We start from the raw sequence: 15,563 nt of genomic DNA, 5'->3' as shown, positions 1-15,563 counted from the left end.
CCAAATCTGGCATTTACTTTGATGTTCAAATTAAATGCATAGTGTTTGGCAACTATATATGCAGAATTTAAATTGACTGATCCATTTATCTGAAACTGGTATGTGTCCAAGACCACTCACAGATGTATTTCCTGCTCTAGTAGAAATTCCGACAAGAGGAAAAAGACATGTTAATCATAGCTGCTCCAAAATAACATGTATATCAAATACTGTGTGTTAAGACCATCTGACTATCCATCCACATAGGTCATACATGTTTCAAAAAAAATTAGGGAAAAACAGGTAAACTGATGGTAAAAGATCCTGCAATTCCACGAAATTTCAGATATTTTTCCAATTGCAGGAAGGTCCTCCTTACAGAGCAATCAGGACTGCCCCAACAACACATTTTATGGCTACAACTTCATTTCTCATAAAAATTCCAGTTCTTTTAAGGAAGAATCTTGCACAACCTGGAAAGGTCAACAGTCTGATAGACAAGATAAAAATACCTTGGTCTCTCAGAGGAATTCCAGAGGAGAAACACACTGCATTAAAAGAGATCCTGAAGAGAACCTAATTCTGTGAGGTCTCCTACCTGCCAGGGATCAAAGATACTGTCCATAGCTTGGTCTCTTAGATTTACAAAAATAGAATCATTCAGAAGGACAGTCACAGGGAAAGAGAAATGAACAAGCTCTTGACCTGCAGAGTGGCTTAGACTCAAAGGACAATAATATCAAGATGAAGAAGTAGAATTTCTCAATAAAAATAATGAGTTTCCCTTGAATCGAGATATCAATCTTTAGCATCAGAAAAAATTAAAATAAAACTCCTAATTCCAGAGATATTTGGGATATCTTCAAACAGCCTAGCAAGGCTGTACTTTGACAACAGAAGAACAGCTTGAAAAGTATCACAAAGGACAGGTTAATTGGGTATCCTAAGGGTCTTCCATTGGCATGTGTACCACTTTCCCATTGCTTTCAGGTGGGTCTCTCAAATGCTAAAGGTTTTTGCTTTTTGACAAGGACAGTCCATGTCCTTACGGAGCAGGGAGAACCAGCTGGCTCTAAGGCTCGGACCAGAAGCAGACACTGATGGCCAGTTCCTCTGTAAGGATGGAGGGGAAGTCCTTCTCCTTAGCTGTGGGTGGAAGGAAGCAATGTACTACAGGTGAAACTGTTGCCTCCAAATGAAATGAACTGAAGATGAGGAACACAACTGTTTGTTGAATTTCAAGTTCAGAGTAGGGAGTCCCCCTCTGCACAGTTAGAAAACTAACCAACTAACACACAGTTTTATATAATACAAAATTTCAATTGTCCCAACCATTAGACTGTTACAATTCTCTCCTTCAGAGGAAAGCTCCTTCACCTGGAAACCACTTTAGCATGGAAAGCAAACTGAGTCATGCGTGTTTCTCTAACGGGATTGCATATGTTGTTGGTTGACACGGAATATAAGGAGTCGAAGGTTGACTTAATGTTACTTATCACACATGGATTAGCAGTAGTTTCATTACAGTAAAGGCTTCGTGGATCATTTTGGTGGAGAATTAAAAAAATTAAAATGTAATGACTAGGAGGGATAAGTTTTGTTAACTTAGAACAAAATCCTATAGAGCAAAGCAATTTCTCCACGTTGCTTCCCTGGGAGGTCAGTACTTAAACAAATGGTATTGTAAGGCAGAATACGACCACTAAACCTGAAAATATAGCTTAAGGAGACACTTTCATGTGGCTGCAAAATTGTCACCCAAAGGCTGTTGTAAATGGGGTGGCTTAAGTTTATAAATAAGGCAAGGTTTTGGAGATCAATTCGTGCCTTTGGGAAAACCATGGATGCTTTTATGTATCTTTCAGATACGTTAGGTATCTGCAGTTGCATTTTTTCTAATTCTTTTACAAGCTTATTTCCTGCCTTTATGACAACTCTTTGAAAAAAGTTTAGAAATTAGTAAAATATTTTTGCAACTCTTACATACATTTATGACCCATTGCATATGCTTCATAATATATTGCACATTTAGTTTTCCATTTAATGTCATTTACAAGAGGGATAAATTACGTTTTAATTGTATAATTAGTAAATTTAATCAATGAAAATGTCCCAAATTGTAAACTCTAATGTCTTTACTCTAAATTCTAATTAAAAATTAAAATATAGATTTTAATCAGCAGTAGTTTAGCATAAATCAGTTCTAAATACCTTCAACATATATGTCAATGCATGAAGGAAAAAATTTTTTTGCGTTAATTTACTTATACATAGCAACTTTTCAGTAGTCTTAAGGAAACATCAATGGGTTACATTTATTCTTATAAAATCTACAGTAGAGACCCCAGTGAAGGAAGGTTATATAACTAATTAGAAAGAAGAGAGGTTCAAATGCCTAGGTTTGCTCTTCTTCGTTGAAGAAAGTCAGAAAAATGAAATTAGTTAATAGATTTGTAATCAGATTGGAAACAGTCTGGATGGAATAAAAATATTATATGAGCTATATAAACAGAGTGAAGGAAGGTTTTGACAGAGAAAGATAACATGATAAAAAAACAAGGTTGAAACTGTAGTTTTGAAAACACAGTGCTATGTAATATCATAGAAAAATAGGTTAACAGAATAAAGATATTGCCAATTCTATTCCAAAACCCCTAAAGTAGGTTTCCAAGATTTTGTTCATCATCATAGTCTTATTACTGGTTCCTTGACTATCCTTCCCTCTTCTCCCCTTTCAAGAACACTTTGTTCAGACTCAAATTTATAAACAAAGCAAGTATCAATACATACTCTTTAGGTAAAAAAGGTCTCTTTTATATAAAAGCTGCTGTCCAAAAACATTTACAGCTAATATCTGAACTCATCCATGCATAATAACATTCAACCAAATACCTGCAGATAAAACTATTTAGACTGGCTGCACACATAACATAAGTCAGAATAAAAAAGGATATTGCTGTAAATACTATGCATTGAAGTCAGTCAGTGACCCCAACTGTGTTTCTTTGCTGTATTGCTTGGGAGACCCTAACAGCATTGCCTGGCTAGATCTCATGAAACAGAGAAGTTATCAGGCTTTCCCTTTCAAAGTCCTTTCTACCACCATGTACTGCCCTCTCATCTAGTCAGATCTAGTGATCATGTTGCTTGGGAAAGCTGGACCAGCTCAGTGATTCAACAGTAGTCCAGCCCACTATGCCATGGACATAAAGTTGCTGAATCTGAGTAAAGGGGGCAGATGACATCATGTGATAAGGACAGGGGAGAGCTCACCTGTCAGCTCACATTAGATGCTTTCCACGGGGGTAACATGGCACTGAATGGACAATCCACTGCAAGGACTGCCTGTAACAATGGAGAATCCCCAGTATATGTTGGCATAAAAGGCTTTAGCATGTCCTAATAATACTCTGAATCAGAAACTGGCTACATCTGCCCTAAACAGAGCTTGAAATGTGGAGGCACTGAATTAACCTTAGCTGGATTGGAAAACAAACCTTTATTATAACTTACATATTTCACCTGCATTGTTATCTGCAAATATCTGTGAAATTGCATTGTTCTGAATTTACACTGATTTAAAGAAGTTTTTGTGAACATTTCTGCCTCCATTCTTCTAGTTCTTATCAACTGCATAACTCAATTTTATTCTCTTATTTTCTGTGTTTCTTAAATTATATACTAGATATTATATATTATCCATTTTTTTGCCCTAGTGATCTGATTATTGAAAAGGCGTATGCAGTTCACCTTCAAAGGGCTGTCAGAGACATATAGTAGTATTACATTGAAAAGCCAAGTTCTACACCTCTTTTCCTCCAGACAGGTGAATTTTGTCCAAAATGTAGCCAGCAGCTGACAACATCTCAGGACACTTAATTGAAGAAAAAAGTTAGAACTCAATTTTGCTTGTTCCTGGTTGGTGTGACCTTCGGCAAATAACCTTTCAATTGTCCACCTGTAAAACAGACAAGACTACACACCCACCTTTTTGGTTTATCCTGAGCATTAATGTTTATGAAGTGTTATGAGATGCTCTGGGAAGTGCAACAAAGTGAAAAGGGTTATCAATCATTGTCAATCAAACACAAGCTGCTGAAATACAGTGGAATCTGCCTTCCTTTCTCACAGGACACGTTCTGTCTTGTGCTGCAAGCTCTCCAGTATTCACAATCTTAAATGTATCTCAACACTGCATAGTATAAGGAAGGATAAATATCCCTAAGCATTCTGAGAGACTATCAGGAAATATTTTTAGTTTTAAGAAGTGAAGTCAATTGGAAAGTATAAACTTTGCTTCTAAATACCTGCTTGTTTTCTGTAACAGGAAAGCCATTTTTTGAGATAGGATTCCTAAATTGCTTAAATATCTAGACATTAGCTGAAAGCAGTGCTATACATAAATTTAAACACTTGGCTCTCAATTTTCCTTTCATTCATAATGTACTAGGTAAACTATACTAAAATAATTACTTGCTTATTACTCATGAATTTCAGTGCAGCAGCTGAGACAATGTAGATAAATAAGATGATTAATTGAGACAGAATGAATCACAACAAAATATGTTGTATAAGGTATGATTAACTCCACAGTGATTCATATCATTTCAGATAACAGGGCTTTTATCAGAAATGGCTGCAAGGTTGGGAAATGATTTAAAAGCATTTTATCTTAGAGAGCCACCGCAGTTCACATGGGAGGGAAAAAAAGGGAAAAAAAAAGAGAGAGGAGAGAAGGAGAAGCAGATTCAGTGTCTGCAGCTGAAATAGCCTTGGGCTGTTTCAGCATCCTTCCCACAGCACATCTTTGCAACACGCCATTGACATTATCCACCTCCCTTGTGCTAGAGATGCTCTCATTTTTCAGATAGCCACAGTTTATTAGATATTCCAAAACTGAGAAAGTTAATTTCATGAATTAAGGAGTAATATTACAATGCCATAGCTGTCCCATAATTGAAAACACAACACCTGCACCAGGAAATAGGCATCCAAATTGTACAAAGACATCAAAGAAAAATAATATTTTTATTTTCTCCATTCAGAATAACACTTTTTAATTCCCAGGCTCCCTCTAAAGACTGCAGAAATCCTAAATGTAGGATTTATAAAAGGAAAGAACTGTCTGTTTACTGCAGTTTAGAAAAGCAAACACCAGCAGCAGCTGACCCTAAAAACCTTTACCTGTTAAAATAGAAGGAAAGATGAGATGTCTCCTTACAAAATTTTTTCCCACGTGTATTTAACAAACTGGGTCAGAATATCTGACTACGATTCTTAACTGAACCTCAGACTCCCTGTAGGGAACTGTGCAAAGCTCAGTCTCTCACCCAGCCTACGAACTGAAGATAATTACCCTCACCTGTGGGGCAAGTCTCTGAGAACTTCTGAAAGCATAAGGAAAAAGAAAATACTCACATACAAACTGAAATGCAAAACACTGACACCCAACTTAATTTCATTTAAGATGATTAATGTTTTTGAAAACTTAATTCCAAATGAATAAAGATGTAGAAGCTCAAGGTAAAGGCTGAACTCCCAAGGATGACAGTTTGCAAACAACCACTGACTGAAAATAACTGCTCAATATGGATCAGGTCCAGTAAGCTAAAAAAACCTGTTTTTTAAGGGCTCCTTATGTAACAAATATGCAAGTTAGCAGTACAGTAAAATAAGCCTCTTCAAGATACTCACTTTCAAATATGATCTAGTATTTGCCTTCTACTAATAACTTCAAACATTTAAAAATAATTGTAAATCTTTACTTGTAAATACTTCAAACAGAAACATCAATTTGGTGATATTTATGGCATGACCAGTCATCCTTTGCTATGTTTGTTACTTCTTGGTACCATCTGATACAGGAGAACAGACTGAAATGTTGGTCTCTCTTTCATTATTGAAAGTCAAACTTTATTTCCTTTCTTCCACACACCAAATTACATCTGCCACCTGATTTTCTCCTGACTTTTACTTCTTAATACTTTCCTCAGAATCAGACAACTCACCAATGTGACAGTACATTCAGGCAGTTGTGGGAAGCTATATGCTAGGTCTAGAAACAGTAGCAATTGCACAGTGTAAATTCAAATCAATTCACTTAGGCCATTACGAATGCACGCTAGTTTGAAAAGAATCACCATGAGGCTTATTTATCTTATGAAAGTGGTTATGTCTCATTCAAGATTCCTGTGGGCTGTGGGCAGATTCCTAAGCCTGTAGGTATCAGTCTGGTCCCAGGTGATAATGCAGCAGAGGAAATTTGCAGATGGGACTGAAGGTTGTCTGCAGTGTCATATCTTAATGTAATATATCAAAGTATGTGGAGTGAAAGTTGTTTATGGCAAGGCAATAGACCGGTTTGTTTGGAAACTGTCATTTAGGTATAAATCCTACTGTGATGAACATAGTTCACGCAAGAAAATTTAGCAGCATTTCCATTCATTCCCCTGGTTAAAATAAGCACAAAACTACAGACTGATTGCAAGTTTAAAATCAGGAGCACATTACCTCACCAAAACCTCAGTTTTATATTTACTGTTTTTCCTTGCCACTAAAGAGAATTTTCCATGTCACTAAAGAGACTTGCCTTTACAAAGGCTTACAGAGGGTCTTAAAGACTGTGTCCAAACCACCTATATTTGTAGGGATCTTTCTGTTAGTATTTGATACTCACTTGAAAATATTTTAAATAAAGGAGGCACAATGTACTCTTTCAGTATAACTGTGAAGAGGAAATGATGACAAGACCTGTTTGATATCTCATTCCATACAAAGGCACCCATCTCTTTAAAGCCCAGGATTTCTAACTTCCTAACCACCACTAAAGCTATTGTTATTGCTTCTTAAAACGTACAAGTCTTGCATACAACCTGCTCTCTTTTCAGTGCATTTGCTGTCACACCAGCATCAATTTCCCAACGAGCTCACAGATGCATTTGTCTTTGCAGAACTTCAGCTTACAATCCTGTAATTAATTTGTTCAGAAACTGGGTGTTTAGAAGTAACAGCTCTTTACAGTACAGAGGATGAGGATCTAATTTCCAAGAATAATTGTTACCTTAGTTTATTATATTTGTACTTTGGAAAAATTCACAATTACTCTTCTACATAACCTCCTCAACTTCTACTGATGGCTCCACACTGTATACCATAAGTTACATTGTTGGCTTTTGCTTTTCGTTGTAAAGCCCTAAATGAGGAGCTCAGCATGTCTGTAATTCTAAAGTTTCTAAATTCTAAAATTTCTCAGTGATGCCCTGCCCACACATAGCAAGAGAACCCAGAAGATCTTTACCACATCAACATGAACAAATATTCCTCTGAGTCATGAATTGGTGTCATATGCAGGGATGAATCATGTGAAAGTCTTGCAGTGTCCCTTGAATTCTGAAGAAACTGCTATCCAGTTGCACATCTAAAAATACACAGCCTGTTTCCCCTCAAAGTAGTTCCTTCCCTGAGGAGATGCCATTGTAACTTACATCTTTTGGGAGACTGGAAATTGAATTCAGATTCCTGTGCCCATTATTGACTTTGATGGGTCAAGTATATCAGAGACATCAAGCTTTAGCCCTAACTGGGAAAGTGGAAAGAGGTCTGGGAAAGAAATATATACAAATTTAGTCTCCTTTACTTGCCTAGTATAATTTCTGTGTAGGAAACATTCCAGAACTCCGTGTAATCATGCCACTTGCAAAGCTTTCACTCCTTTGACCATTCTGTTACTGAAAGTTACTTTGAGTTGTAAAATATGTATTCTAAGGTGAGCTTTTACAGCCAAATTAAGCAGCAACTTGTGACAAAGCAGTTATCATCAGGAGATAATTGACCTTATTTGAGAGTTAAGCATCCTAAGGCAAAGTAGAGTGTGCTTAATCCTGGCAGGTTAATTATCCAGTGATTATGGTAGCTTGGAAGGTATTACTGCTAAGAACCATTTGCAAAATGACACTATTAAAAAAACCTTAATTTAATAAAAATTAAAAGCAATGACAATAATCAAGTTCTCCAGTCATGTATTGATACATAATGACTGCAGAATGACCCTAATTGGTTAGCAGCAATGACCATATAATTATTCCTTTTCTGAATGTTCTGTACTAAATTTATTATACGAAGTACAGTTAATAAATATCAAAAATCCGAGACAAGATGTTTAGGTAGTTATAAAAGGGATTTAAATAAATTATCAAAACACCAGTGGTCACTGAGTTAATGCTGAAACTGATACATGTTCTGAGTTGTTACCACAGCATTCCATGACTCCATTGCAGTAAAGGGTATGCTGGCATTTACATTCTAAACTAGAACATTTATTCTGAGAGGTTTATAACTTGCCCATTTTAATTACCATCTGGCTGAAACTTGAAATAACCAATCTCCATTCAGATGTAAATTTTTAAGTAGAAGATGTAATTTAAAATCACTTTGCCAATTGTTTTTAGTTTAGGAATGGCAGCAATTTGGAATTTTGCTGCACTTGAATGTTTTTGTATTACTCAAAAAATAAACAGCTCAGTGCTTAACAACAGAATTGTACTGGTCTATAATGTGGAGTGAAGATAAATATAGGGAAGAATAAAAATTGTGTCTAAGAGTATTGTTTGTACTAATAAAGTAACAACCACAACAGTTAGTACGCCTTGCTTGTATATTAACTTGTGCGCTTACACTGATGGAAATTTTAACAAAAAGAAAAAGAAAATCACACTAAATGGGCAAAAATGTGGTGTTGGCTAGCTGAAGTGGTTCATTGCCCATCAGGACATACACAGACACAAAAAAAATCCTGAATGTACTCGTAGCTGAAATTAAGGAAGGAGGAAGCTACTAGAAGGCACAACATGTCAGAATGAGCTTTCTCTTGAGTTTTGCAACTACTCTTTACCAACAAGCATATGCAGGGAGCAGAAATACTGACAATCAGAAAACACAGCAGCTACTCCTAACTAGAAGTACATCATGCCAAGAGTGTGGTTTCAAGTCACATAGGAAGACAAGAGAATAAACCACCGCAAATAGCATTTCAACAACTCAAAAGCAGCAATAGCCAGCTCATACGGCAGGAAGCAGAGGCCAAAAAATGACAAGGGTTCCATGATTAGTATAAGTAGCAAAGAGGGTGGTACTCAGAAGTATTAATATATATTGTACTGCCAAGTTTAAGGATGTTCACTTAAGTTTAAATAGCATCTATTATCTTGAAAGACATCAAAATGCTTCAGAAATCATTCACAGAAAATAGGGGGAGTCTTTCAACTTTAACAAACACAACAGTCCTATCCAATATTTTATGACAGCAGGGAAATAATATCATAACAAACTGAAATGACATAGGACATCTACGTAGACTGAATATAATTTCTAAAATTGGCATGTCACCTTATAGTGGACTATTGCCTATAAATTACACAAATATACAAAATGTAACAACCTATAAAAAATAGCACCTAATGAACCACTGTGATCTGAATTATCCTACTAGGTCAATGCAGCAGTATTTATATTGAAGACCAGCAAGGTTTAATCCCAGAAGTTTCTACGAAGCCCATCTACCCCAAAATTGGCTGGACTTAGTATTACGTAATTTGTGAAATCTGATAAGACTTTTTGTGTCGATGTTACACTGCTATTAAATCAAAATATTGAGTACCATCTTTGTGAGGACTGTATATCATGAAAGATGTATAAAGGTAACAGTTAGGAATAGCAGCATGTCTGGAAAATACTTTTTATATGTAGTTAACTATAGTTAAAAAGATTTTGCTTATCCCACTGCATTTAAAAACATTGCAATTTTCTTTGTTTTAAAAATACTTATTTTTAAATTTTTTAAGTCCTATATCTGTAACAATGCTTGTCCCTAATGTGGACATGTGGACAATAGTCAGAAGACTGACTTGTGTTGGTGCAGGTCCCTGTTGTCACAATCAGAATAACCACTGACAGGAGTAAGTCGCTTTTCCATAGTTTTCCTGTACTCATGTAGTTATCTTGAGCGACAAACCCACATTCCATTTAGGTGTGTCACACTTTCCAAGGCTTTTTTCAACCTTTTCTGCAGAGCAAACTAATAAATATTTAAGAACACTTTCTAAAGTGGGAAAAAATCAAAAGTGACAGCACTACAATGAGTGAAATCTGAATTAATTTCATCTATTAACATGGACTTCCAGGCAGACTTTCATGCAATCTGTTTGCCAACTTGCATAGCAAAGATAAGCCCTCCTTTGATGGACTGCCAGTCCATCTACCATAAAACCATTGAGAACCTTTTAAACCAATTATCTATTTCTCAGTTTTCTCCTTTCACTTCTCCCCAAAGAGTTGTCTTCATCACAGAAAATGCTATTAATAGCAGTAGTATGGGTATGGAATCAAGTTACAGAAGCTCAGTAGTAGCCCTTCATATGTTTCCTTCCAGCAGACTTAACTTCAGGATGAGTACATCATGCACATGGGCAGTTATTCCAAAGCAGCCAATGTGTTGAGTATTTCCCATGAGAATAAGCAGGTTGTAAACCTCTAACAGATCAAGTGACATTTTTGACATCTATTGAAATATCCCAGTCCAGTGACCACAGATTTGATTTTGCAGTGACACCTCACATGGTCAGATTCCCTCTATAAAAAAAGGAGCAGGAATCAGAGAATCATAAAATCATCAAGGCTGGAAAAGACCTCCAAGATCACTGAGTCCAACCTTTGACTGATCACCACCCTAGCAACTAGACTGTAGCACCAAGTGCCATGTCCAGTTGTTTCTTGAACACTTCCAGGGATGGTGACTCCATCACCTTTGTGGGCTGTTCGTTCCAATGCCTGACAAGCCTTTCAGCGAATAAATTCTTCCTGATGTCCAGGCTGAGCCTCCCCTGGCACAGCTGTGTTCTGGGGAAGCAGGTTCTGACACACAAACACCTCAGTGTAAGAGATATGAATACGTCAGTTAATTTCTTAAGACTCACCGTTTCATTTCCAAAAAGAACATCGACATAAGGCATGACTTTCATCATAGGCTCTTTGTAGAACTGGCTAATAAATGGTGCAGAAAGATTCAAGCTGAAGATCTTGTTGTTGGCAGAAGCCTGAGTAGCCACTTTTAATACTGCTTCCGGTGACACCGTCAGGAAGAATCCCTGCAAGCATCCAAACAAATCAATGTATGTTACTAATTTCATATTAGGTACCACATCAAGCATGCTGTTCCTATAAAGTCTCCCCCAACTCACATTTGTCATACACGTGCACAGATAAAAACTTCTGGGAAATACTGCTTTTCCATTAAGGTATTAAAGAGGTGACAAAAAATCTGCATATGCCTAGCACAGACTGCCAAAATTAAGCATAACTCCCTACCTCTGCATTCCATGTAGTACACTCTCCCATGGCAGCTAAGACTAACATTCATATTTTAAACCGTGATATAATTCTAAATGCCCCTTTATAGTAATAGAGACGATGAGATTGTGCTGTTTAATTCTGAAGTCCAGTATGATGGCTCTATACACAGCTAGAAGACTAATGAAATCCCTTGCCTGAAAAATTATTACCTTATTTACAATAAAGGTCTTGAATATGCTGACTTTGTAGCAGTTGTTATTGTTTTGCAGGAAAAACCTAGGGGTTTTCATTTCCACATATGTATTTTATTTGTCCCTCCTCTCCCAAAAATATTTTTCTTTACTCAGAATATCAACATTCAAGTTAAGTATCAACTGTGAAACAAAATAAACAGAACTCAACCACAAATGACTACTTGTCTACTAAACAGTGAATGCTGATTTTAACTCTGTATAAAGAACAGTTCAAGGCTGCCATTTTGAATTTAGCATTGCAGATGTGACCTCAACCTGGAATGTGTTCCAGGAGCCATGTCAAGATCCCCTACAGTTTCCTTAGTCTACTAACTAGACAAAGGCTTAATCTTTGCACTAATTAAACAAGTTTTGTATGTTTTGTTTTTATAAGCCTAAAAGTATTTTTACTAACTGTTCTCAAAACTCAGTGAATGATAGCAATTTTCAAGCATGAGCAGCAAGTGTTAAATTTAAGGCCAGAGATAATGTCTAAGGCACAGTAATAAACAACTTTGAGGAAGGTCTGACAAATAAAACATCATCTCAGTCCTATCTGGAACACCACCACCAAGACACTCCACAAGGTGTAATACTGAAACAGTACAATGTTCCAGTTTTTATCCATATGATTATGCTTCAAATAACAGAATATCTGTATTTTTATCCTGCATACTTTAGTTAACAGATCATCCTAGGCATTCTATGGACTGGAAAAAATAATATAATGAAGAGTCTACAGATTAAAGACTGCTTTGAGAGTGTATGTATTTATTTCTCCTTACTCCACACTCTTCAGTCTATCAAATACACAACTGATTTCAAAATCTGGGCACAATTCACTACTTGACAATAAAAGTCCAAAGGGCACAAGAATCCTAAGCAAGTTGTGGAGTTACTAATACCTTGAACAACTGAAAGCCTGTAAACATCCAAGCTTCTTTGGTATTTTTACATTCTGAAGAATTAGAATGAACAGTTTATATAACATCTTATCTCCATAGCAATCTCTACCATCTTTTAGTTTTTCATTTAATGAACAGAGATGGATTTTGTAAAAACTGTTCCAAACACAAAATAAAAACCTTTCAAGGGACACATGTTGCCAGCTGTGGATAAATGACAGATTGCTCTACAGTGGTCTACGTAAACAGTAACCTGGTCAAGTAATTAGGCTTCTTACCAATTTTAGGCTAAAAACTTCATCTGAACTAAAATACATCTGATTGTAATTTAAGGTACAGAACACTATCCCTGTGGGATCTAACTCAGGCCTGAATCCAACTCCCTTTTCTTTGGAAAGGCAACATAAAAGTACTGAGAGACAGATAGGAGAGCTTGTTTTTCAGATCCTGCAAAGTAAAGGCCAGGAAATCTCAAAGGCTATAGCTCTGTCTTCTGGGTTTCCTAAAAATCACTTCTGCCATTTAATTGCATTCTTCCATGACTTTATTTATATTTTTATTTAAATAAGTGTTTGACATTAACACAAGTTGTGTGTATGAGAAACTCTTTGCCAAGTGTAACATTGCTTTGTAAAATGAAGTTGTAGCAATATAATCAACACAGTGGAATTAACAAAGTAGGGACAAAATGTATAAAATCTGACCTGAACAGATTTGGGTTTAAAGAAACCTAATTCAATCCCCCTCCTTAAGTATTTAAATCAAGTTTCTCTCTATTTTTAATGGATCCAATTGCAGCTATAACCAGTGTAGTTACAGCAACCCATCTCTCCAAGTTTGAATTATAACTAGGCAAGCCACAGACCACCCTACTTCAGCATGCTACAATTGTGTACAGGAACGAACCCCACTAAAACAAACAGGTTTTCTTATATCTCACTGGGATTCAGAGCAAAGTCACTTTGTGACTTCCTTAGAACCTCAGTCCATAGGCTCTTGCAGCTGCCACTGCTTTTGTCCAGACAGATGTATACAAAGGAATGCCTAACCCAACTACTCTACCTGCTCTAACAATTAACTGTTAGCCAACATCAGCTTTGAGTGGGAGAATAAGTGTATCCTAGTATCACTGGTATAAAAGACTTTTTATTTCACTAGTAAGAAATTCTGTTCCCATTAACAAAAAGGTTAAGAGGCTCCTCAGATGTTCTATAGCTACTTACACACCTTAGTCTAGTTCAGAGTTTTGGGAACCGATTTACCCTCAGAACCCAGAGGTACTTTAAAACAACTATGAGGAAAATACCTGTGATCAAAGGATGAGGCAGTTAATATACGGATATTCCAAAAGCCTGGAAGAGTTATGTTGCATAGGAAAATGAAATTACTGTGTATCTATCCATCTTAGTGAAAGAAGGGGTTGCTGGTTGACAGCCAGCACAATATGAGCCAGCAGTGTGTCCAGGTGGCCAAGGAGGCCAATGATGCCTTGGCCTGTGTCAGCAATAGTGTGGCCAGCAGGACCGGGCAGTGATCATCCCCCTGGACTCGGCACTGGGGAGGCCACACCTCGAGTGCTGCATTCAGTTCTGGGCAATCACTTTGAAAAGGACATTGAGCTGCAAAGGGCAACAAGGCTCGTGAAAGGACTAGAAAACACGTCTTGTGATGAACAGCCAGGGGACCTGGGTTTGTTTAGTCTTGAGAAAAGGAGGCTCAGGGGGGACCTCATCACTTTCTATAACTACCTGAAAAGAGGCTGTAGGGAGGGGGGGTTGGTCTCTTTACCATGCCTGCAGTGAGAGGATTAGAGGAAATGGCCTAAAACCAAGACAGGCGAGATTTAGATCAGATTTGAGAAAAAAAATTTTCACTGTTAGGGTGGTAAGGCTTTGGAATAGATTGCCCAGGCAGGTGGTGGAGTCACCACCCCTAGAGGTGATTAAAAGGTGTGTGGATCTGGGTGATGTGGTTTAGGGGTTACAGTGGTAGTGCTGGGTTGATGATCTTAAAGGGCTCTTCCAACCTTCATGATTCTATGAGAGAAGGACATGTGATAATTGGGCAGTGCTGTCACAGAAGTGACAGGCAGCAATACTGTACTAAGAAAACCTATTAAACATTAAAGGCTATCAGACATATTAGCAGCACGCAGCATTCCCCTGGCGTGCACTTACCGAGACTGAGTATACCAGATGCTACCGCTTCATGATGTGCCACTATTTTCTGCTGCTCAAAATGTAATGAGTGTCTTTTTTATGCCAGGAGGAAGGTACCATTGTACCACAAGCCAGAGAGCAAGGCTGAACCAATACACACACCAGGAAAACAGGATGGTAGACTGAATTATGTGTATGCATGTTGGTATGTGCACATGGACTACAGCAATACTGTTCTTATGCACTTTAAGCAGTCCTTTTATTTAAATACAGTCCTCTGGCAGAGAACAAAACATTTTACTTGTGGGATAAAGAGAGACAAAACAGAAGAAATAAGAAAAATACATTACTGTTTTGCAGAGACATGGCTACGGGAGATACAGTCACTTGTTTGTAATTTAAAAGCTTTCAAAATTCAATATTAAGATGCACATGACAGTAGTGGACAGAGCCAACAGAGAATATCATATTAACCTCACTTTTACATATTTAGGAATTCTTTGATGCACGTTTTAAAATATGGCAAGGTACTGTGAATATTGGATAGTCTTTTACATTCAAGTTTTTCTTTTTTTTTTTGTAAACACTAGCATTACCAGAAGGATTTGGTGAGTTTACACACAAGCAATTTGTCTTTGAAAGCCATCTCTCTCTTTTTTATCACACATAGACCTAAAAGGTTTCTTCTGACTACACTAAGCTCTTACAGCACTAGCTACAGCAGACGTGAGGGCAGCAAATTAAGGGTGTCAAAAGTGTCAGCAGCACAGAATCAGAGAGTGTTGAAGAGGTGACCTCATGAAGCCAGCACAACTCTGGCTTTGGTAAAAAGTAATTCTGTATAAGGTGTTCTGCCCAAACTCAGAAGCCTTGCTTACACTGAACTCGTGCTTACACTGAATTTGTCTGGATTATATACATGGAATGTTTGCACAACGAGG

The 15,563-nt window shown here is 37.2% G+C and overlaps 1 protein-coding gene across 5 annotated transcripts in view; it reads right to left on the bottom strand.

Annotated features, from left to right (window-relative positions):
* ADK (adenosine kinase) overlaps nucleotides 1–15,563 on the bottom strand; it is a 277,815-nt gene that overhangs the window by 69,530 nt on the left and 192,722 nt on the right. For all 5 annotated transcript variants that reach the window (XM_027700143.1, XM_027700145.1, XM_027700146.1 and 2 more), the window contains one exon: nucleotides 10,950–11,120. In XM_027700143.1, coding sequence (XP_027555944.1) covers nucleotides 10,950–11,120 — 171 coding nt within the window. The remainder of the gene's footprint in view (nucleotides 1–10,949; nucleotides 11,121–15,563) is intronic.

Source organism: Neopelma chrysocephalum, unplaced genomic scaffold, assembly GCF_003984885.1.
Source record: "Neopelma chrysocephalum unplaced genomic scaffold, ASM398488v2 Primary Assembly neopelma1_143, whole genome shotgun sequence".
NCBI lineage: Eukaryota > Metazoa > Chordata > Aves > Passeriformes > Pipridae > Neopelma > Neopelma chrysocephalum.
The sequence above is the reverse complement of the archived record's forward strand: the minus strand, read 5'-3'. Positions and strand labels throughout refer to the sequence as shown.